Source organism: Physeter macrocephalus, chromosome 2, assembly GCF_002837175.3.
Source record: "Physeter macrocephalus isolate SW-GA chromosome 2, ASM283717v5, whole genome shotgun sequence".
Taxonomy (NCBI): Eukaryota; Metazoa; Chordata; class Mammalia; order Artiodactyla; family Physeteridae; genus Physeter; species Physeter macrocephalus.
The window spans coordinates 56415162-56438685 of record NC_041215.1 but is presented as its reverse complement, the minus strand read 5'-3'; the positions used below and the strand labels follow the sequence as shown (position 1 = coordinate 56438685).

Genomic DNA, 23524 nt, shown 5'->3' with positions numbered 1-23524 from the left:
CCCTGCATCGGCAGGCGGACTCTCAACCACTGCGCCACCAGGGAAGCCCTGCCCCCTATTCTTTTGTGCCATTGTCGTCCCATCTTTTACTTCTACATTCATCATAAACTCCACCTTAAAATGTTATCATTTTTGTTTTAAAGAGTCAGATGTCCTTAGAAGGGAAAAACCATATTCATTTATATTTGCACATTTACCATGTTTTGTAGTTCTCATTCCTTTCTATAGATCCAAATTTCCTCATGGTTTCATTTCTCTCCAACCTGAAGCATTTAGTTTCTCTTACAATGCAATTCTGCTGGCTAAATATTCTGTCACCTTTCATTTATCTGAAAATGTCTTTATTCCACCCTAATTTTTTTTTTTTTTTTTTTTTTTTGTGGTATGCGGGCCTCCCTCTGCTGTGGCCTCTCCCGTTGCGGAGGACAGGCTCCGGACGCGCTCCGCGGCATGTGGGATCCTCCCAGACCGGGGCGCGAACCCGGTTCCCCTGCATCGGCAGGCGGACGCGCAACCGCTGCGCCACCAGGGAAGCCCTCCACCCTCATTTAAAAAAAAAAAATTCAATATATAGAAAATACAGAGCAGGAACATTTGCTTTTTCTCTCACTTTCAAGGTGTCATTTGGTCTCCGTTGTCTTGTTTTTTGTCATTGTCTTTTGGTTTCCATTGTTTTTGATAGGAAGTCCAGCCATCATTTGTAGCATCATTCTCCTCTGTAATGTGGCATCTTTCTCTGGCTGCTTTCAGGATTATTCCTTTATCTTTGGATTTCAGCAGTTTGACCATGATGTGCCTAGGTGTGGTTTTTTTGTGTTTATACTGCTTGGGGATCACTGAGTTTCTTGACTATCTAAGTTGATTTTTTTAAATCAATTTGGGAAATTTAAGCCAGTATTTCTTCAAATATTTGTCTGCCACATACTCTTCTTTTTCTTAGACTCCAATTACACGTATACCAGACCATATGATAAGCCCCCAAGGCTATGTTCACGTCTCCTCAATCTTTTTTCTCTGTGTTCTCCAGATTGGATATTTTTTATTGATATTCAAGTCACTGACTCTCTATTCTCCCATCTTCAATCTGCTATTAAATCCACCCAGTGAATTTTTCATTTCAGTTATTGTATTTTTTAGTTCTAGATTTTTCAAAAATTTTATAGTATAGAAAGAGAGATGGAAGGTGCAGAAGAGAAGGAAAACAGGATCTAGTGAAAAAGATGAGAGATTTACTGTTAACAAATCCACAATGAAGGGGAGGAAGAAGACAGGTTCAGATGAAGATCAACTTTTAGATTCTATCGTGAGGAGATTTCAGAACTCCGTTCAACAGCTTTTGATTTCTCAGTGAAATATGAAGCATGTTGTCAACTGGAAAGTAAGAGAGGCTTAAGGAGACAGAAGATGGTAGTAAGCTGTTATCTTCAAAAGTAGGAAAGTTTCTTTATTAGGGAAATGAGCAGGGTTTGTTATATGAAGACTGTTTTTGTGATTTTCTCCCAAGATGAGATGACATGGATGAAGATAATTGGAACTTTTGCAGACAGGTGTGACAGAGGTAGAGAGAGGGCACAGACTTGAGTGCACTTGATATCCAATATAGTGATCAACGAAAAGATGGATAGAGAGCAAAGTAAAGACACAAAGGAACTTGTGAGAAAGTGTTGGGATCACTTAAGTGAAGGTCATGATGAGTTTGAAGATCTGTGGCAGTGAGGGTAGAAGCATCAGTGAGCCTTGTGTAGAGTTGGGAGTGATCAAAGGATGGGATGTTTAAAATTGAGAATTTTAATTTGGTACAGTTTCTAGTAAAAAAAGAAACAGCAAACATTTAGGCTATGAATATGAGAGGAGTTTGTGGTTAAGGAGATTGAGGGATTAAGACACTAGGGTATAAGATTGATAATAGGGCTTGGGAAGGTGAGAAATTTTACAAACCCAAAGGTAAACTAGGTACAGAGGAAGGACTTTGGAGAGAAGAGAGAAATTAGGAGATGTATCCAGCAGTATGTAGAAAAGAGTCCAGGTGATGACAGATATTTGGGAAAGAGAGTGAGAATTTTGGAAGGATCAGAAATAAACAGGGATGAAACAGTGGTGGTAGAACAAGTTTTGAAGGTCCCTTAGAGGGTGAGAACTTAGTTCTAAAGCTGTGGACCTGAATATTTAGCTCCTTCCAGCTCAAAAGCATTCTGGCAGCAAAATGATTTGTGAAAACTATGAGCCATTCTTCTGAAGGTCTCTGACACAGGCTTGGGCAAGCTGATGATGAACTCTACTTCAATGGCAATATCAAATCTGCCCAAAGATTTTTTTTAAATGCATGTCATATATCTAGCTTTGAAGTTCCTCAACTATCCCTAAACCAAGTCAACATAATAAATTTAATAAATGTACAGATGGAGATTTTGTTTTCAATTTAAAGGAGAAATTAGTCATAGAACTATTTTAATCGATTGGCATACATCTGAGTTTGTTCAGGAACAAAGCAGCAACATGTACCCAGAGGCCCTTCTGAAATGAGATTATCACACTCAAATGTAGTTTAAAAGTGTAGTCTGAAGAAACTTTCTGTTCTCTTCATGTTATGGGCCAGATGAAGTAATATTAAAGAGGAGCGTATATGTTAGAACTTGAACTCAAGTGGTCCAGCATAGCTCCTTAAGCAAGCAGCCCAGCCTCCTTCATGCTTGCAAGCTAAACAAGCAAACTACAGCATGGTTTCAAATTTAAAAACATCTTCATTACACATTCGTCGAAAAGGACCCTCTAAAGGTGAAGCCAGTCACATTTATAATATGATAGGTGCCTCTTCCATGTACTCTGACTTTTTGGAAATCTGTATTTTGGTATCTGTATTCTTTTTTGGTCTTTCCTGCTGCTCTTAGGGTGGGACCTGTTGTTACAAAGACCAACACCCTCAGTGTTGGTTGAGTTGTTACACCCTCAGTGTCTGACATATAGTAGGTACTCAAGAAGAATTTGTTGAGTGAATGGATGTAGACAGTCAAAAGAGGACAACTAATGTAGTCTGGTAAGGAAATAAAAGCTGTAACCTCTTGAATCCAGGATCTAAGACAGAATAATAGTTTATTTTCTCCATCTGTTTCTCATAAAGTAAGAGTTAAAATTATGACATGAGTAAGAAAAATGATCAGACCCACTCTTAAAAATAAGTTTTGAATAGCAGTGCCCTGAAAAAGAGAGTCTTAATACTTCTAGGACAAAGAAAATGAAGATAATTTAGTGGCTTGACAAAATGTGCCAAGGAGTTGACTAGACCAAAAGGTTGTAGAAGTTCCTGCAGCATTCGTAGAAATATTGAGACATTTGATAGTTGGTCTCTGTCTGAGTTAGTTTGGGCTACTATACACAACACAATGCAAGAGACTGGGCAGTGTATGAACAACAGAAATTTATTTCTTACAGTTCTGAAGCCTGGAAATCTGAGATCAGGGTGCCAGTATGGTGATGGCCCTCTTTTGGCTTGCAGGCTGCCAACTTCTCGCTGTATCCTTACATGGCAGAAAGAGAGCAAGAGAGTTCTATGGAGTCCCTTTTATAAGGGCACTAATTCCTTTCATGAGGACTCCACCTTCATGATCTAATCACCTCCCGAAGTCCCCACCTTCTAATACCATCACATTGGAGGTTGATATTTCAACATATGAATGGGGGGGCGGGCAAGAGGAACATTCAGTTCATAACAGCCTCTACCAACACTAAACTGAGCATAGCATTTCTTGGCATGTTGTAACAATTCACTCTAGGGCGACAAATAAAACAGGGATATCACAGTTGGCACTAGCTGCACCATTGGAAGTTTCTGGTTCAATCCTCTTCTCTTGGCTGCTACTTCGTATGGCTGCATGTACTATCACCTTTTCCAGTTACTTCAATGGAAAACAGGAGTGGATAAATTGTATCTCAGTTCAAGGAAGAGGAAGTTGGTATACAAACATACACTTTAAAAAGTAAAAAATATGGTGAATTGGCAGTATATTCAATATATAGTAATTGCGGTAGCAGAAATCTTAAAGGACAACATCTAGATTTTGCCTCCAAAAATGATACAGCTAGATTGCTCAACAGTAGCAATGGTAATACACTTCCTGTGGCCCACCGCGTACCTATGATCACTGAGCAGCTGCATGGCTGTCTGCAGCCACAGTACTTTGCACTGATTCATGTATTTCCTTTGTGAATATAAGCCCTGTTTTTCTCATTATAGTAAAGATTTACAAAAGGAGATGTACTTCCCCTTTTTGTGCTTTTCTCCTGTGTCTCTGCTTTTTCTTCTGTCTTTCCAGCTTTCTTTCCAACATTCTCTTTATTTAATCTCCAAAGGGGTTATCTCAATTCATACGTCTCTATCCTTATTTACTACTACATCCTCACCCTCACCCTTGACTCCTTGGCTCTCTCATAGTCTTGGAACTTGACTGAGTAAATGGAAAGTGTTCCATGCAGAAGGATCAGCAAGAGTTAGTCTTGGGTAGGAGTTTACTTAAGGCCTACCTCTTCTTCGGTGCATCTCTTGGAGATGTAGAGCCCTGTGAGAAGATGGAGGCTTAGCTTTACAATCATGTCATTCACGCTGGGGCAGGAAAAGAATGTCCAGCCTCGGGACTGAAAAAAAAAGGGTCACATCTGATCTCAAGGGCTGAGATATGGAGGTGGGAGGAGGAGGACTCATTCTAGCTGTAGTGTGTAGCCAAGACTGGAAACTCCTCAGACCCATCTACCTGCTGTGGCACCATAGGAATGCCTGGGGGAATGTGTGTACTTAAAACCCAAAAGAGCTGGTAACTTTAGGAACCCAGTTCCGGGGAAGCTCAGAATGACATTAAATGAGCAAAACAACTGAAGACTTCTCATCTCTAACCCAGGACCTAGATCACCAAAACTCCCTTCTCTAGTGGACACATATCACCCCAGGCCCAGGTTATGGGACTTCAGTGCCGTGCCCATCGACACATCACTGTGGAGTTTCCAGCAATGGCTGGCATGGCGCCGGGTGGCCTGATCGTCAGTGATTCAACAGCATAAAGGCGGTGACAACTCCTCCCAAAATAAGAGGACTGTTTGTGGACTGGCGTTACCTGGATTTCTGTCAAGAGAAGATGATCAAATTCGTTCTAGATTCCTGGGCAGAGTGAACACTGTTGAAGTTCTTGGGGAAATCCCAGGAAGGGGAGCAGGAGGGAGAGAAGAATAAAACTATTTGTGATAGGTGGAGGGAGAAACCATGACATTTAATGTTAAAAGTAATGAAATGCTGTTCTACGCCCAGAGGTCACATGCAGACAATTCCTGCACAACGAAGCACCAGGCAGCTCTCTGGAAGGAGCAGGAGTTGTTCAGTCAATGCCCAGGGCAGCCCAGAGGGGCTGCATGTCTGTACCAGGGATCGGTGGATAAATGCCTCAGCTTCCTCACCCCTCAAGGAGATGTTGCTGAGGTCTCTCACACAGTTTCTCACAAGGTCCCAGGGGGATTAAGCCTCAGTTGTCCATAGGTAACTTGCTCATTTGTGTTCTCCTAAAGGGTTTGCTCCCTTCCCTGTCCTACTTCCCCACTCCCTGAAGTGCTTCCTGGGACAAGCTCTCCTCCCCCTATAGGAGAGAGAGAGAGAGAGAGAGAGAGAGAGAGACTGAAACCGACACACAAGAAGGGATGGGTGGGAGTGAACACCGTTGAACAACCAATGGTCCCACGTGGGTGAGACCCAGAGGGGCTCCTGAGCTCAGCCTCACCTGCCGGTGCAAGAAGCTGTCCCAAGGGCAGGCTTCTTCACAGCTCCATCCCGGGACACCAGCCTCCACACCACCATAGACAGAGTGCAGCTGGAGGAGGGCACACCTAGGTGGGGCAACCTCTGTGACTTTTTTCCAGGTTGGCCTTGCCCAGTGTGACGTGGTCAGCCAGGCAACACCACATCTTAAACACCCATCTGTGCAAGACTCACTGATGAAGGGGAATGGGGTCCAGGCCTTGAGAGTGTTGAGCCTATTGTTGGGGGGAGGGGTGGGCAGGCCACTTGGCCGTGACTTCACCTTAACAGACTGCCTCCAGTTACGGCTTCTGAGGTTCAATGTGCAGTCACTGGAGTGTACTGAAATAGTTCCAGGAAGGAATGGTCTCCATGCAACTTTAAAGTTGTACAGTGTTTCCTGTACCGGGCTTGGAATGGATTTCTTTAATGAGTTGAAATTAACATGTGAGTAGCAGCATCACACATCATCTCCTGTGTGTGTGTGTGTGTGTGTGTGTGTGTGTGTGTGTGTTAAGACCACTCATTTGTTCAATGGAACACTTTAAAAAATATACCACATTCTTCCTATCCTATTCTGACACATCTTTGTTTTTGAAAGTGTCAGGGCCTCAGTAAATGCTAATGGCTCAGGTCACACCTGACCTCTGAGAGGCCTGGACTAGAGAACTCAGACCAAACCCAAGCCCCATTTCTGCAGAAGTTGAAAACTTCCTGGCCATAGGTCCCAGCAGCCCTCCAGGGCCCCAGACTCAGCTCTGCTATCAGCTGTGGGATGTTGGGTCAGTCACCCAAAGTCTGGGCTCTGTCTGTGCAGTGCAAGGCTGGCAGGACAGCATTATATGTCTGGGTTCCTCTGCCTGTGACATCTTAAGAAGTTAAAGATTTGCTACACAGCTTCCAAAGGTGCCCTGGATGAGTAGACCTCCTACAAGCCAGCTTCTTGACTGCCATTTGGAAGGGAGTTAAGCAGTACAGAGAGGAGGGGTGGCCTGGAAGCCAGGCACCTTGACTCTGGGCTCTTTGACAAAGTTTTGCTGGAGCAGACTCTGGGCTGGGGGGTCCAGCAGGAGGCTGGACTCAAAGGACTGGGTCACACCTCATTTGTTCATCAGGTATTAACTGTCCTGGCTCTGTTCACCTCTGGTGATTGAACATGGACAGGAGAGGTTCCTGCCCCGCCTGGGGCTTACAGTCTAGAAGTGGGGAGGACATCACTATCTGAAATGACCTTATTTATAGTTTAAAGCCATTATTTTAAAAAGGGGGAAAATCATGTGAGGGGTGTGTGAAGTGGGGATGGGGGAGGGTGGAATGGTCGGAAAAGGCCTTTCTGAGCTCTTCCAGTTCTGAACTAACTTGCCCCTGGCCCCACCCTTTTCACCCTGAGGGTCTCGGTTCTCGGTTTCTACAGCCCACAAAGAAAGGGGCTGGCCTCCCCTTTTCCTGCTCAGCGGGGTCCGACTCCCACGCTCTGCGATCCACTTCCCCAGCGGGCCAGGCTGTGTGGAAACAGGCCGGGCCCTGCCTCCCCGCCGCCTCCCAAGAACTAACCGTCCCAGGTGTCCCCTATTACGCGGCCGCCGGGGCCTCCCTTCCACCCCGCGGAGAATCCCCGCGGCTCGCAGTGGAGCCCGACCCCGGGCTGCTCGCGGCGGGCGGGGCCCACCTGTCCCGGCCCCGCCCCCTTCCCGGGCGTCCCAGGTGGCTCGGGGCGGGGAGGAGCCGCACCAACGCCAGCCAGCCGCCAGAGAGCTGCTATCCGGGACCGGGAGCCGGCAGCAGGGAGCCGGCCGGACGCGCGGACAGGCCCGGCGAGCGCGGCGGCGCTGGTGAGCCGGGGCGGGCACAGCGGGCTGGGGGCGGCGGTCGGCGGGGGACGGCGGGCCCGCGCCCGGGTCCTGCGGGGCCGAGCGGCTGCGGAGGGCAGTGCGGGGCTCCCCTGCCTGGCGCGCCGGGGGAGCGAGCGCGCCGGGGTCGCGGCACAGCGGAGGGGTCGGGGTCCCATAGACGCCTGGGGGCGAACAGCTGCGACCCTCTGCACCGGGCTGGAGCTGGGGGCGGGCGCGGGGACAGGGCCGGGGCTGCGTGGGTATCTGAGCGGCCCGGGCGGCGCGGAGGCGCTCTGTCCGCGGCGCTGGTGGCGAGAGGGGAGGCTGGGGGCCCCACTGCTGCGGGGAGCGCGGAGCTGCGCGGGGGGCTCAGGCCCGCGGGGGAGACCCGAGCGAGCTCCTGCCTCTCCCTCTGCGGCGCTTCCCAGGGCCCCGCTCAGGTGCCGCTCGGCGCTTTACTTTTGGTGCTGGGGTTGAGTGTCCGACATACACCTGGGTTAGTTACCTGGGGCTTCCAAAACGGTATGCGAGCTGCTCTGACTCCAGGGGCCTGCGATTGTAAGGCTCCATCCAGGTCTGTGTGTCCTGGGGCGCTGTCGGGGGTTGGGGTGGAGGCAGAGGGTGCGCTGTATCTCCCAGGCCCTGGTCATCGGTGTGATAAAGTGGAAAAAGTCTAGAATTTAAATTCTAGTTACTAGCTGTGTGACCTTGAGCAAGTTGCTTAACTTCACTGATTCTCAGTTTGCTCGAAGGTAAAAAGGGTATTATACTCATTACAACGGCCTTAAGTTATACGATGTTCATAAAGCCCATAGCACGTTGCTTGATGAAAGTTCTCTCCATTTTTCCCCCTATGTGTTAACGTAACACTTCATGCCTTCCAGAGGTCCCCACTCCTTTCTGAACAGAAGGGAGATCCAGGAGGCTCAGAGTACCCTCCTTTAGGAGGGAAGGTGGTGGTGTGTGTTTTGGGGGGTGGCATTTTTTCCACTCTAACTTGTTCATGGCTAGGCCTCCTCCAGGCAGTTTTACTTCCTGACACCATTCTAGAAGCCCAGTTTGAGAGGTGACAGTGCACAGGTCCTGAATATAGAAGGGATGTTATCGTCTTGCTTTCATCATTACTGACTGTATTTGCCAGAATTCTTTTCTTTGGGTTGGGTTTGGTCACTTGAAAATTGCTTTATGCAGTAAAGAAATTGATTGGGTCACATAAATGAAAAGGCTGAGGGTTTTAGCTTTAGGCATAGCTTGATCCAGGGGCTCACATAAGGTTGCCGGGCTTGTTCTCTCTCTTTTTCCCTCTGTGTTGACTGTTCTTAGTATGGAGTGATAAAAAGCACTGGCACCTTAAGGCTTATCTGTTCCTTTAGAGAGGAGGGGGGGATAGGAGGGATCTCTCTTCTTCCATCACCTCTATCCTTATAGCAAACCTTATTGATACACTAGACCAAAGCGGCACCAAGCCATCTCAGTGGACAGGGAGTGGGTTTCCACCTTAGCAGTGGGTACTTTGCTCAGGTGCCACTGTGATAGTCAGTCCCACCCCAGGTGCCGGGGATTGGGCAGGGACAGTTCCCAATGAGAGGTCTGACTTCTGGGCAGATAAAATAGGACCTGTTCATTGCACTATCTCTGGCTTTGCTCACCACCGCCTAAAGGAAGTCTTTAGTAGAGTGTAGACTGCCTGGGTGCCATGTTCCATCTGTCAATTGTCAAGTCTTATCCCAGGCAAGGAAGGCATCCTGCATGTTCCTCCTTTGATTCCTTGTTTTGTTGTTTGCTTGTTGGTTGATTCATTCATTCAGCATTTAATAAATGCCCAGCATACACCAGGGCCTCTGCCAAGGGTGAACATGTTTGCTTCTGAGAAGCTCCCGGTCTAGTTGGAGAGGCAGATGTGCAGAGAACAGAGTCTGGGACTGTGTAACCGTCTGGGGACAAGCAAAGACTTCCCAAGGAAACTGTACTTGAGCTCTAAATTGGAGATAGTAGGGGATAGTAGGAGGAGAAGTTGCAGGGACTTCCCAGGCCAAGCGGTGTGGTGTGGTAGGGTACTTTCTGTTGTAAGTAACACTAGTTAGGTTACTTTACTGTCTTGCTTAAGAAGTCTAGAGGTAGGTGGTTCAAAATGGCCACAGTTCTGGGTTGGCTTCTTGAAGATTCTCTGGGTTTTCCCTGCCCTGCCACAGGGTGACTGGAGCTCCATCATGCCTTCATGTGATAACATCTAGAGCAAAAATGGAGGGAGATGGCTTGCTTCTCAGTGATTCTCTAGAAAACAAAGGTCGGAATTTCTCAGAGGTTCCCTGTGTCACTGGCCAGAATGGTCATACGCCCGTGCTGAGCCAGTCACTGGCAAAGGAGGAGAGGGTGGCTGTGATTGTCGTGGCCCAGCAGTGTTCTGGAGCTGGGGGAGGAGTCACCTTCCCTGAGCACGTTGGTGCCCCTATCTGAAAATCAGAATTCTGTTAGCAAGGCAGAAAGCGAGACTGCCTTGCCTGTCAGTGTCTCCTGCAGGTGGTGACAGATGATGAAAGACATGGCTTTACGGGCAAGCAGGAGAAGCTCAGGACGATAGGACAAGTGTAGGGTGTGGCTGAGGGGAGGGAAGGAGCTGAGGTTGGAGGCGCAGGTAGAGACAGGAAAACCCTGTGTTAGATGCCCTCTGGGTATCACTAAGAAGCCTGAATCTCGGTCCCATTCCTCAAAGAGCTTACACTCAAAACCTGGGAAAGTTTTTCTGGGTCTTTCACACTCCCATAGTAACAGCAACAGTGGCTCACGCTATGGGGGTAACTGTGCAGGGATTAGGGTGGAGGAGTTTAGGGAGGGGCCGTGTATAGTTTGAAGAAGCCTCACAGCTGGTTCTGCTGTGCCTCCCACTCCCCAGTGCCCCCTTCACCTTCTCCCCTGACCCTTATTGAGAACATTTGCTCTAAATCATGTCTTTGTTTCGGCGTCCTTACCTGTCTTCAAGCTAACAGGCTGGCACTTGGAGAAGATGCAGTTAGTGGTAGATCCTTGACTAGAAAACAATTCTCCTGATGATAGTCCAGCAGGTGAATACTATATAATTGTGTTCAGTAGGAAACCAGCCTCCACTGTCTACTGCTTTTCTTTTTTTTAAACAGCATTTTTAAAAATTTTTATTTATTTTTTGTGCAGCAGTTTCTTATTAGCTATCTATTTTATACATATTAGTGTATATATGTCGATCCCAATCTCACAGTTAATCCCACCCACCCACCCCTGCTTTCCCCCCTTGGTGTCCATACATTTGTTCTCTACATCTGTGTCTCGATTTCTGCCTTGCAAACTGGTTCATCTGTACCATTTTTCTAGATTCCACATATATGCTTTATATGATATTTGTTTTTCTCTTTCTGACTCACTTCACTCTGTATGACAGTCTCTAGGTCCATCCATGTCTGTACAAATGACCCAGTTTCATTCCTTTTCATGGCTGAGTAATATTCCACTGTACCACATCTTCTTTATCCATTTGTCTGCTGATGGCATTTAGGTTGCTCCCATGACCTGGCTGTTGTAAATAGTGCAGCAATGAACATTGGGGTGCATGTGTCTTTTTGAAATATGGTTTTCTCTGGGTATATGTGCAGTAGTGGGATTGCTGGATCATACGGTAATTCTATTTTTAGTTTTTTAAGGGGCCTCCATACTGTTCTCCATAGTGGCTGTATCAATTTACATTCCCACCAACAGTGCAAGAGGATTCCCTTTTCTCCACACCCTCTCCAGCGTTTGACGTTTGTAGATTTTCTGATGATGCCCATTCTAACTGGTGTGAGGTGATACCTCATTGTAGTTTTGATTTGCATTTCTCTGATAATTAGTGATGTTGAGCAGCTTTTCATGTGCTTCTTGGCCATCTGTATGTCCTCTTTGGAGAAATGTCTAGTTAGATCTGCCCATTTTTTGATTGGGTTGTTTGTTTAATATTGAGCTGCATGAGCTGTTTATATATTTTGGATATTAATCCTTTGTTGATTTGTTTGCAAATATTTTCTCCCATTCTGAGGATTGTCGTTTCATCTTGTTTATAGTTTCCTTTCTTGTGCAAAAGCTTTTAAGTTTCATTAGGTCCCATTTGTTTATTTTTGTTTTTATTTCCATTACTCTGGGTGGTGGGTGAAAAAAGATCTTGCTGTGATTTATGTCAAAGAGTGTTCTTCCTGTGTTTTCCTCTAAGAGTGTTATGGTGTCCGGTCTTACATTTAGGTCTTTAACCCATTTTGAGTTTATTTTTGTGTATGGTGTTAGGGATTGTTCTACTTTCATTCTTTTACATGTACCTGTCCAGTTTTCCCAGCACCACTTACTGAAGAGACTGTCTTTTCTCCATTGTATATCCTTGACTTCTTTGTCATAGATTAGTTGACCATGGGTGCATCTCTGGGCTTTCTATCCTGTTCCATTGATCTGTATTTCTGTTTTTGTGCCAGTACCATATTGTCTTGATTACTGTAGATTGTAGTATAGTCTGAAGTCAGGAAATCTGATTCCTCCAGCTCTGTATTTTCCCCTCAAGATTGCTTTGGCTATTCACGGTCTTCTGTGTCTCCATACAGATTTTAAGATTTTTTTGTTCTAGTTCTGTAAAAAATGCCATTGGTAATTTGATAAGGATTGCATTGCATCTGTAGATTGCTTTGGGTAGTACTCATTTTCACAATATTGATTCTTCCAATCCAAGAACACGGTATATCTCTCCATCTGTAAGTATCATCTTTAATTTCTTTCATCAGTGTCTTATAGTTTTCTGCATACAGGTCTTTTGTCTCCCTAGGTTGGTTTATTCCTAGGTATTTTATTATTTTTGTTGCAGTGGTAAATGGGAGTGTTTCCTTAATTTCTCTTTCAAGTATCTTTGTCTTGTTTTGGTATCAGGGTGATTGTGGCCTCATAGAATGAGTTTGGGAGTGTTCCTTCCTCTGCAAATTTTGGAAGAGTTTGAGGAGGATAGGTTTTAGCTCTTCCCTAAATGTTTCATAGAATTCACCTGTGAAGCCATCTGGTCCTGGACTTTTGTTTGTTGGAAGATTTTTTTTTTTTTTTTTTTTTGTGGTACGCGGGCTCAGCGGCCGTGGCTCATGGGCCCAGCCGCTCCGCGGCATGTGGGATCTTCCCAGACCGGGGCACGAACCCGTGTCCCCTGCATCGTCAGGCAGACGCTCAACCACTGCGCCACCAGGGAAGCCCTGTTGGAAGGTTTTTAATCACAGTTTCAATTTCATTACTTGTGATTGGTCTGTTCATATTTTCCATTTCTTCCTCGTTCAGTCTTGGAAGGTTATGCCTTTCTAAGAATTTGTCCATTTCTTCCAGGTTGTCCATTTTATTGGCATAGAGTTGCTTGTAGTAGTCTCTTACAATGCTTTGTATTTCTGCCGTGTCTACTGTAACTTCTCCTTTTTCATTTCTAATTTTATTGATTTGAATCCTCTCCCTCTTTTTCTCTATAAGACTGGCTAAAGGTTTATCAATTTTGTTTATCTTCTCAAAGAAGCAGCTGTTTCGTTTTATTGATCTTTGTTATAGTTTTGTTTCTATTTAATTTATTTCTGGTCTGATCTTTATGATTTCTTTCCTTCTACTAACTTTGGATTTTGTTTGTTCTTCTTTCTCTAGTTCCTTTAGATGTAAAGTTAGGTGGTTTATTTGAGAGTTTTCTTGTTTCTTGAGGTAGGATTATATTGCTATAAACTTCCTTCTTAGAACTGCTTTTGTTGCCTCCCGTAGGTTTTGGATCATCGTGTTTTGTTGTCATTTGTCTCTAGGTAATTTTTAATTTCCTCTCTGATTTCTTCAGTGATCTCTTGGTTATTTAGTAACGTATTGTTTAGCCTCCATTTGTTTGTGTTTTTATGTGTTTCCCCCTGTAATTTATTTCTGATTTCATAGGATTGTGGTCAGAAAAGATGCTTGATATGATTTCAATTTTCTTAAGTTTACTGAGGCTTGATTTGCGACCCAAGATATGTTCTATCCTGCAGGATGTTCCATGTGCATTTGAGGAGGAAGTGTAATCTGCTGTTTTCGGATGGAATGTCCTATAAATATCAATTAAATGTATCTGGCCTATTGTGTCATTTAAAGCTTGTGTTTCCTTACTAATTTTCTGTCTGGATGATTTGTCCATTGGTGTAAGTGAGATGTTAAAGTCCCCCACTATTATTGTGTTACTGTTGATTTCCTCTTTTAGAGCTGTTAACGCTTGCCTCATGTATTGAGGTGCTCCTATGTTGGGTGCATATATATTTATAATTTTTATATCTTCTTTTTACATTGATCCCTTTATCTTTATGTAGTGTCCTTCCTTGTCCCTTGTAATATTCTTTATTTAAAGGTCTATTTTTCTCTTATGAGCATTGCTACTCCAGGTTTCTTTTGATTTCCATTTGCAAGGAATATCTTTTTCCATCCCCTCACTTTCAGTCTGAATGTGTCCCTAGATCTGAAGTGGGTCTCTTGTGGACAGTATATATATGGGTCTTGTTTTTTATCCATTCAGCAGGCCTGTTTTTTTTTTGGTTGGAGCATTTAATCCATTCACATTTAAGGTAATTATCGATACGTATGTTCCTATTACCATTTTCTTAATTGTTTTGGGTTTGTTTTTGTAGGTCCTTTACTTCTCTTGTGTTTCCCATTTAAAGAAGTTCCTTTAGCATTTGTTGTAGAGCTGGTTTGGTGGTGCTGAATTCTCTTAGCTTCTGCTTGTCTGTAAAGCTTTTGATTTGATTTTTGTCAATTTGATTACTATGTGTCTCTGCATGTTTCTCCTTGGATTTATCCTGCCTGGGACTCTCTATGGTTCCTGGACTTGGGTGGCTATTTCCTTTCCTATGTTAGGGAAGTTTTCGACTATAATCTCTTCAAATATTTTCCCGGGTCCTTTCTCTCTCTCTTCTTCTTCTGGGACCTCTATAATGCGAATGTTGTTGTGTTTAATGTTATCACAGAGGTCTCTTAGGCTGTCTTCATTTCTTTTTATTCTTTTTTCTTTATTCTATTCTGCAGCAGTGAATTCCACCATTCTGTCTTCCAGGTCACTTATCTGTTCTTCTGCCTCAGTTATTCTGCTATTGATTCCTTCTAGTGTTTTTTCATTTCATTTATTGTATTGTTCATCTCTGTTTGTTTGTTCTTTAATTCTTTTAGGTCTTTGTTAAACATTTCTTGCATCTTCTCAATCTTTGCCTCCATTCTTTTTCCAAGGCCCTGGATCATCTTCACTATCATTATGAATTCTATTTCTGGAAGGTTGCCTATCTCCACTTCATTTAGTTGTTTTTCTGGGGTTTTATCTTGTTACTTCATCTGGTACATATTCCTCTGCCTTTTCATTTTGTCTGTCTTTTTGTGAATGTGGTTTTCGACTGTCTGCTGTTTTTAAAGCATTTAGCCTGTTTTCATTTGAAGTATGAAGTGAGAGCTGCTGTTTGTTTCCATTTGACGTGGTGGACTTTGGTGGGCATTTGCAGTTAGATTGGCAAGCAGGATGCTACTTCTTATGATCCTCTGTCCTCAGTATCTACTTAGCACAGAAATTGGCAGAAAGATCTAGTCACTGATCCTGGAAGAAAGGAGGGAGTGTAGGGCAGCATATTTTGTTGTTTCCACCAGCAGTCCTGCCCAGGATCACTGGCAGAGTGTGAGGGAATGAGGTAGAGAAATGCCTGGGGCAGTCATTCATTCACAAATATTTATTGAACACCTAATGGGTGCAGACCCTGCTCTGGGGATAAAAAGAGTATATAAGAAAAACAAAGTCTGTTCTCATGGAGCTTACACTTTCCTGGAAGGAGACATATTTGTTTTGTCTCCTATGTCAGGTGTTGAGAAGTACTATAATGAAAAATAAGGAAGGTTAAGTGAAGACTGCAGTAGTTGGAAACAAGCTGGACATAGTACTACAAATCGTCAAAGTTTAGTCTCTCTCTGGTTTCCAGCAGAGAAATATGGCCAGAGTGGGTATGGTATTGGGCAAAAAAAAGACGTTCATTTGGAGGAATGGGATTACATATTGAATAACTTGATCTTAAAGGATTTCTTTCATGCAGAATCTCTTTGTTATACTTCGCATAGTTCCCAAACATGATTTACAATGACTTATAAAACATAGTACCAAGTGATGAGAAATAAATGAAGAAATACAAGCAAAGGGAAAATAAAGTTCATTTCTTTCATCATTGTGTTCCAGAATTGTTTAGATTTGGTAGCAGGGGAAGAAGGAAGTATGGTGATAAAAAATGTGGTGATTCATGCTCAGGGTTCATTATTTAAAAGGTGACAAAATAAATTTTTGATGCCTCAGAAAGTTACAACTTTTTTGGGTCTGTGTGTAAAGAGTCAATTTTATTTGATAGGAAAAAATAGTCTCTATACTAAAGATGTATATGAAAATTATCTCCTTAGTTCAAAGAAATTTAATAGTATTTTTTAGGTCAGTATGAAGTGCATTAAATGATAACAGAGATCAAAAGCCTAATTCCAGGGTCAAATAATATGGTATAAATAAAAATTGGTGAGAATTTAAGTTTGGACTTATAACTGGCTGGGAAAATATACAAATTCAAATTAAAATTTACAGCATACAAGTGTTATGCAGAAGTAATTTTGATTACCTATTTTTATTGGCTTGTTTGTTTTCTTATTGTTGAGTTTTGAGAGTTCTTTACATAATCTGGATATATGTCCTGTGTCAGAAATGTGATTTTCAAATAAATTCTCTCAGTCTGTGCCTTATCTTTTTATTCCCATAGCAGTGTCTTTCTCAGGGCAAAAGTTTTTTAGCTTTAGTTAACCAGTGTATCAATCTTTCTATGGATTAGACTTTTGTTGTTGTATCTAAGATTCTTTGCTGAACTACAAGTGTTGAAACTTTTCTACATTTTCTTCTAGAAGTTTCATAGTTCTGTGTTTTACACTTAGGTTTATGATCCATTTTGGGTTAATTTTTATATAAGGTGTAAACTATGAGTCAAGAATTTTTTTTTTTTTTGGCATGTGGAATTCCAGTTGTTCCACCACCATTTGTTGAAAAGACTATGCTTTCCCTAGAATTGTATGGACATTTTTGTAGTTAATCAGTTGGCCATAATCGTAAGGATTTATTTCTGGATTCTCAATTTTATTCCATTGATCTATAAGCCAACTTTTTGCCAACACTACACTGTCTTGATGCTGTGACTTTATAATAAATTTTGAATAGAGGTAGTATAAATCCTCCAAGTTTATTTCTTTTCAAAATTGTTATGGCTCTCCTAGTTCCTTGGCCTTTTCATATAGGTTGTAGAGTCAGCTTGTCAATATCTACAAAAAGTCCTGCTGGGATTTTGATTGGGCTTGCACTGAATCTATAGATTCATTTAGGAAGAATTGATATCTTTATAATATTTAGTATTCCAGTCCATTAACACAATATTGTTTATCACTTTGTTTATTATTTGTTTTTATTTTTTTATCAGCATTTGGTAGTTTTCAGGATATAGATCTTCCACATGTTTTGTTACATTTATACTTTAGTATTTCATTTGGGGGTTGCTCTTGTTGCTAATATAAAGAAATACAATTGATTTTTGTATTTTGATATTGTATTCTGTTACCTCTCTGAAGTCACTTATTCTAGGAGGTTTATAGATTTTTAGGGATTTTCTACACAGACAGTCATGTTATCTGTGAATAATGACAGTTTTATTTTTTCCCTTCTAATCTGGATGCCTTTTATTTCTTTTTCTTGCCTTATTCTACTGGCTAAGTATTGTAGTACAATGTTTAAAAGGAGTGGTGAGAGAGAATATCCTTGCCTTGTTTCTTATAATAGGGGAGAAATAATATTTCACTATGAAGTATGTTAGCTGAGAATTGTTATAGGTGCCTCATGAGGTTAAGGAATTTCACTTGTATTCCTAGTTTACTGAGAGTTTTTATTATGAATGGATTTTGAATTTTGTTGTATGCTTTTTCTCTGTCTATTGACAGGATCGTGATTTATTCATATTTACTATGGTGAATGACATTGATTGATTTTCAAATGTTGAACCAGCTTTGTATTCCTGGGATAAACCCTACTTGGTTGTAATGTATTTTTGGAAGAGACTGTGTAAGATTGCTATTTTTTCCTCCTTCAGTATTTGGTAGAATTCATTAGTGAAACCATCTAGGCCTAGAGTTTTCTTTGATGGAAGGTTTTTAAACTACAAATTTAACTTCTTTAATTGATACAGGAAAATTCAGGTTATCCAGTTTTTCTTGATAAGTTTTAATTGTTTATATCTTTCAAGGAGTTGGTTTTCTTCACCTAAGTTGTTAAATTTATGGATATAGAATTGTTTGTGGTATTCTCCTATTATTCATTTAATGTTTTGGGGGTCTGTAGTGATGTTCCCCCTTTCATTCCTGATATTGGTAATTTGTGTCTTCAATCATTTTCTTAGTCTGTCTAGAAGTTCAGCAACTTTATTAATCTTCCAAAGATCCAGATTTTGATTTCATTAATTTTTTCTGTTTTTCTGTTTTCAATTTTATTGATTTATGCCCTTTTTATTTCCTTCACCTTGCTTTGGGTTTAATATGCTCCTATTTTCTTAAGGGGTAAGCTTATATTACTGATCTGAGATTTTTCTTCTGTTTTAACATAAGCATTTAGTGCTCTACATTTCCCTTTAACCACGGCTTTAGCCTGCATTCAACAATTTTGATATGTGCATATTCATTTTTATTTATTTAGAGTTAAAATATTTAAAATTTCCCTTGAGACTTTCTCTTGACCCATGTGTTATTTTAAAATACGTCATTTACTTTTCAAATACTTGGGAATTTTCCAGAAGTTTTCTTGTTATCAATTTCTAGTTTAATTCTCTTATTGTCCCATAATATAATTTTTTAAATTAATTTATTTATTTTTGGCTGTGTTGGGTCTTCGTGGCTGTACATGGGCTTTCTTTAGTTGCAATGAGCGGGGCTACTCTTCGTTGCGGTGCACAAGCTTCTCATTGTCGTGACTTCTCTTGTTGTGGACCACCGGCTCTAGGTGCACAGGCTTCAATAGTTGTGGCACGTGGGCTCAGTAGTTGTGGCTTGCGGGCTCTAGAGGTCAGGCTTAGTAGTTGTGGTGCACTGGCTTAGTTGCTCCGTGGCATGTGGGATCTTCCCGGGCCAGGGCTCGAACCCATGTCCCTTGCATTGGCAGGCAGATTCTTAACCACTGTGCCACCAGGGAAGCACCATCCCATAATATAATTTCCATGATTTTTATTCTTTTAAATTTGTTCACATTTGTTTTATGGCCCAGAATATGGTTTATCTTGATGAATGTTCAGTGTGCACTTGAAAAGAATGTGTATTCTGCTATTGTTGGGTAGAATGTTCTGGAAATTTAGGTGAAGTTGCCTGATAGGTTTGTTCAGGTCTCCTGTGTCCTTATTGATTATCTATCTACTTGTTTTATCAGTAACAGAGAGCATGTTACAATAGAATCTCCAACTACAATTGTCGATTTTAAAATTTCTTGTTTCAGTTCTGTCACTTTTTGATTCATGTATTTTGACCATTTGTTCTTAAGTGCAACTTTAATAGCTAGTTATTTTACCAGTGAAAGCAAGTTTATTCTGGAATAGCCAAAGGAATTGCAATTCAGGATATGTGAACTATGGTATACCATAGGCAAATCCAAAAACAAGTAAGGGGAACTTGCTTTTGTAGGGAAAAGCGAAACTTGGAAGGAGCTGTAATAACCAAAGAGACCTGTTGCAGGAAACTGGGAGTCCAGTGTATGGAGGCTTCTCATTGGTTGGGCTGCTACACTGTCTGATTGGCGGGGCTGCCTTCCAGCAGAGAGAAGCAGCAGCAATACCTTCCTTTTTGGAGTAATAGATGGTGCATGGTGGGCCCTGAGAGCTCCCCCTACAGGCCATCCCAACTCCAATTTTAGTGGAGGTTTCTTTAATTCCACAGTGCATACACATTTAGGATTGTTATGTCCATTGTTATGTCCTCTTGGAAAATTGATCCTGTTCTCATTATATAATATTCCTCTTTATCCTGGTTAATATTCCTTGTTCTGGGGTCTCCTTTGGGTGTTAATAATATAGCTACTCCAGCTTTCTTTTGCTTAGTGTTTGCAGCCATATCTTTTCCTATTCTTTTCATTTTAACCTGTCTGTGTCTGTATATTTAAGGCACATTCCTTGTAGACCTCAGATAGTTGGGTCTTACTTTTTAAATCAATCTAACAATATCTGTCTTTTAACTGGTGTATTAGACCATTCACATTTACTGTGGTGTTAATGTGGCTTAATTAAAAACCTACCATCTTGCTAGTTATTTTCTCTCTGTTCCATTTTTCCCTATTACCTGAGCATTTCTTGATTCCCTTTTATCTCCACTTCTTATTTATGCTTCTTTAACATTTTTAGTGATTCCCCTAGAGTGTTTATTTATATCTATATATATTTAATTAATCAGAGTCTACTTTCAAGTAATATTACACTGTTGCATGTGTAGTCTAAGGAACTTTAAGCAGTATATTTCCAACCCTTCTCTTCCATCCTTTGTGTTATTGTTATTATCATTTTGTTTTCTACATGTGCTGTAAGCAAAATATTGTTATTGTTTTTGTTTTAGACCGAGGGTCAGCAAACCTTTTTTTTTGTAAAGGCCCAGAATGTAAATATTTTGCTCTGAGGCCACATATGGTCTCTGCTGCATATTCTTTTTTTTCTGAAACAACACTTTAAAAATATAAAAACCATCCTTAGCTCACAGGTCATACAAAAACAGACTGAGGGCTGCATTTTGTTTGCAGGCCATAGTTTGCTGATTTTCTTTAAACATTCAATTACCTTTTATAGCAATTAAATATCAGAAAAAGAAGAATTATATTTGACATTCATTTGTTCCATTTCTAACACTTTTCATTTCTTTGTGTAGATCCAAATTTCTGTCTGGTATCATATTCCTTTTGACTATAAAACCTCATTTAGTACTTCTTGTAGTGTAGGTCTTTTGGTAATGAATTCTTTCAGGTTTTGTTTGCCTATTGCAGTTATTTCTCCTTCATTTCTGAAGGATATTTTCACTAAGTATAGAGTTCTGTGTTGACAGTTTATTTCTTTCAGTACTTCGAAGATGTTGCTTCATTGTCTTACTTGCATGCCTTCTGACAAGGTGTCTTCTGAAATTTTTATCTTCGTTCCTTTCTATTTAATGTTTCATTTTTTCCCACTGGGTTTGAGACTTTCTTTCTTTCTTTCTTTTTTTTTTTTAGCTTTCAGAAACTTTTAAAAACATTATAAAGTTTTATAAAATGTCACAAAATACAAGTTAAATCAGTCAGATATTTTGAGTAACCTTGCAATTTACTACAAAAGTCAAGTATTACAAATGCTTGTGGATTTTTATTTATAGGAATTTCCTGAGGATTTCATTTCTACATATATAAAACCCCTTCACCATGTCCAATATGAACTATTTTTTTTAAGTTCTCTCATTTAAACATTTAAAATTGCTGTACCATTTAAATTGCTTCAATTTAAGTATTTAGTGATACTTCTTTATATAAAAATACAGATACATAAAACAAAATAGCACCTATCATTTAGATTTTGGAAAGAAATGCAGCTTTTTAGTTAGCATTGAGGCAAAGCAGGGCACCTGCTTCTTTCCAATTGCACTTGGGTCTCTGCAGATATTCACTAGGCACTGAGAAACTTGCCTGTTCACCAGCATGAGGAGTTCTGTGAACTCTAAGGAGGAGCTGAATTTTCTCAGCATCTCGCACAAATCTTGAATGTATCATGAGCCAGTCACAGTTTCCCGATGAAAATAATAACCTTCTGCCACAGAGTAACACATGAGGAAGTCTGCTCCAGCAGGAAGTGTATAAACTGAGGCTGCATCCACCTGGGTTAGGTTGACATCCAGCTTGTCTGTCTGATGATCCACTACATCCAAAGGGATGACTGGCACATCCTGCTGGTTTCCCTGACATGCCTGAATGTTAAATATCTTGGGTCTTCCAACCAGGCTCTGACACTTGTCTCCTTTGAACAAGCCAGTCAATGTCTGAATTTCAATTTTGGCATCATATGCATAGATGTGGTTGCCTTCACCATGACTCAGGAAAACACACAAAAAGCAAATGGTGTCTGCGTGGCTAGCGGTTGACGCCTCATGAATTTTGAGCAGTAGTTCTTCTGCTTTAAGATCATCAAAGCATTTCACTTCAAATCCTAGATCTGAAAACCTGTGCTTAAGATTGTCTCTGTCGGCCCTGGTGCCCCGCCTGTCTGGCAGGGTTAAGTGCAGGAAGATCCTCTCATGATTGAAGATTAAAGCAATTCCTCTCCTCTTACGGTCCCTTTTGTACGTTTCTGCCGTATCAAACACTTCTCTGTTTATGAAAAGTTTAAAAAACAATCACTTAAGCCATATTAAATAATAAGCTCCTCCAAGCCCAAGGTCAACATATAGAGTAGATAGAGGTCTGCTGCATCCTCCTCCTCTGCCAGGCAGACAGACCACTGGTGTGCCCCAGGAAAGCCTCCCAGCCATACTGGCAAGGAAAGTCCTGAAATATTGGGGTGGCCAAAAAGTTCCTTTGGTATTTAAGTAAAAAGACACATTTGCCATTTTCACCAAGAACTTTATTGAACAACGTATTCACTGTTTTGTTCCATTACCTTCTGCCATTTTTCAGGCTACTTCAATTCCATCTTCCCAAAACTTTTTATCTTTTTGAGCAAAGAACTGTTCCAGGGGCCTTTTACAGTCTTCCGGGAAATTGAAATTTTTTCCATTAAGAGAATTTTGTAAAGACCAAAATAAATGGAAATCCGAAGGTGCAATGTCTGGTAAATATGGCAGGCGAATCAGAACTTCCCAGCCAAGCTGTAACAGTTTTTGCCTGGTCATCAAAGAAACATGCAGTCTTGCATTATCCTGATGCAAGATTATGTGTTTTCTGTTGACTAATTCCGGACACTTTTTGTCGAGTGCTGCTTTCAGTTGGTCTAATTGGGAGCAGTACTTGTTGGAATGAATTGTTTCATTTTCCAGAAGGAGCTCATAATAGAGGACTCCCTTCCAATCCCACCATATATACAACATCACCTTCTTTGGATGAAGACCGGCCTTTGGTGTGGTTAGTGGTGGTTCCTTTTGCTTGCCCCACAATCTCTTCTGTTCCATATTATTGTACAGTATCCACTTTTCATCCCCCGTCACAATTTGTTTTAAAAATGGAATGTTTTCATTACGTAAAGAATCACATGTGGAAATATGGTCAAGAAGGTTTTTTTTCACTTATGTGGAACCCAAACGTCAAAGTGATTAACATAACCAAGTTGGTGTAGATGATATTCAGCGCTTGATTTGGATATTTTGAGTATGTCACCTATCTCCTGTGTGGTATAATGTTGATTGTCTTCAATTAATGTCTTGATTTGATCGCTGTCAACTTCAGCTGGTCTACCTGACCATGGAGCATCGTTCAGTGGGCAGTCTCCAGCATGAAGTTTTGCAAACCACTTTTGACACGTTTGATCAGTCACAGCACCTTCTCCATACACTGCACAAATCTTTTTTTGCATTTCGGTTGTGTTTTTACCCTTCTCATAGGGAAGTCATCTGTTTCTGTCATGTTTTGCTCACCTGCACCGCGAGCCCCGCAGAGCCCTGGTGCCAAGCTCCTTGCAGCTGAGTGCACAGCACTGATGCCTAGGCGGCCTCCGCTTCCTGCAGCCAGGCCACAGCCCCCCAGGATTTTCTTTTTGTCTTTGATTTGCAGCCTCTGATATGCCTCTGTGTGTGTGTGTGTGTGTGTGCACGCACATGCATGCGCACATGTGCACATACCTGCACATGCTTAATTTTTATTCTCTGTAGCGTTTTT

The 23524-nt window shown here is 41.6% G+C and overlaps 1 protein-coding gene and 1 long non-coding RNA gene across 2 annotated transcripts in view; one reads left to right on the top strand and one right to left on the bottom strand.

Annotated features, from left to right (window-relative positions):
- Positions 1–7508: 7508 nt before the first annotated feature.
- The window catches only part of LOC129392511 (uncharacterized), a 142713-nt gene continuing 126697 nt past the window's right edge, over positions 7509–23524 (top strand). The window contains exon 1 of the long non-coding RNA XR_008618506.1: positions 7509–7605. This is a non-coding gene — a long non-coding RNA (uncharacterized lncRNA). The remainder of the gene's footprint in view (positions 7606–23524) is intronic.
- LOC102980899 (caspase-6-like) lies at positions 21226–23272 on the bottom strand. The gene is given in 2 exon segments (XM_024122399.1): positions 21226–22037; positions 23254–23272. Coding segments are annotated over 2 exon segments (831 nt in total).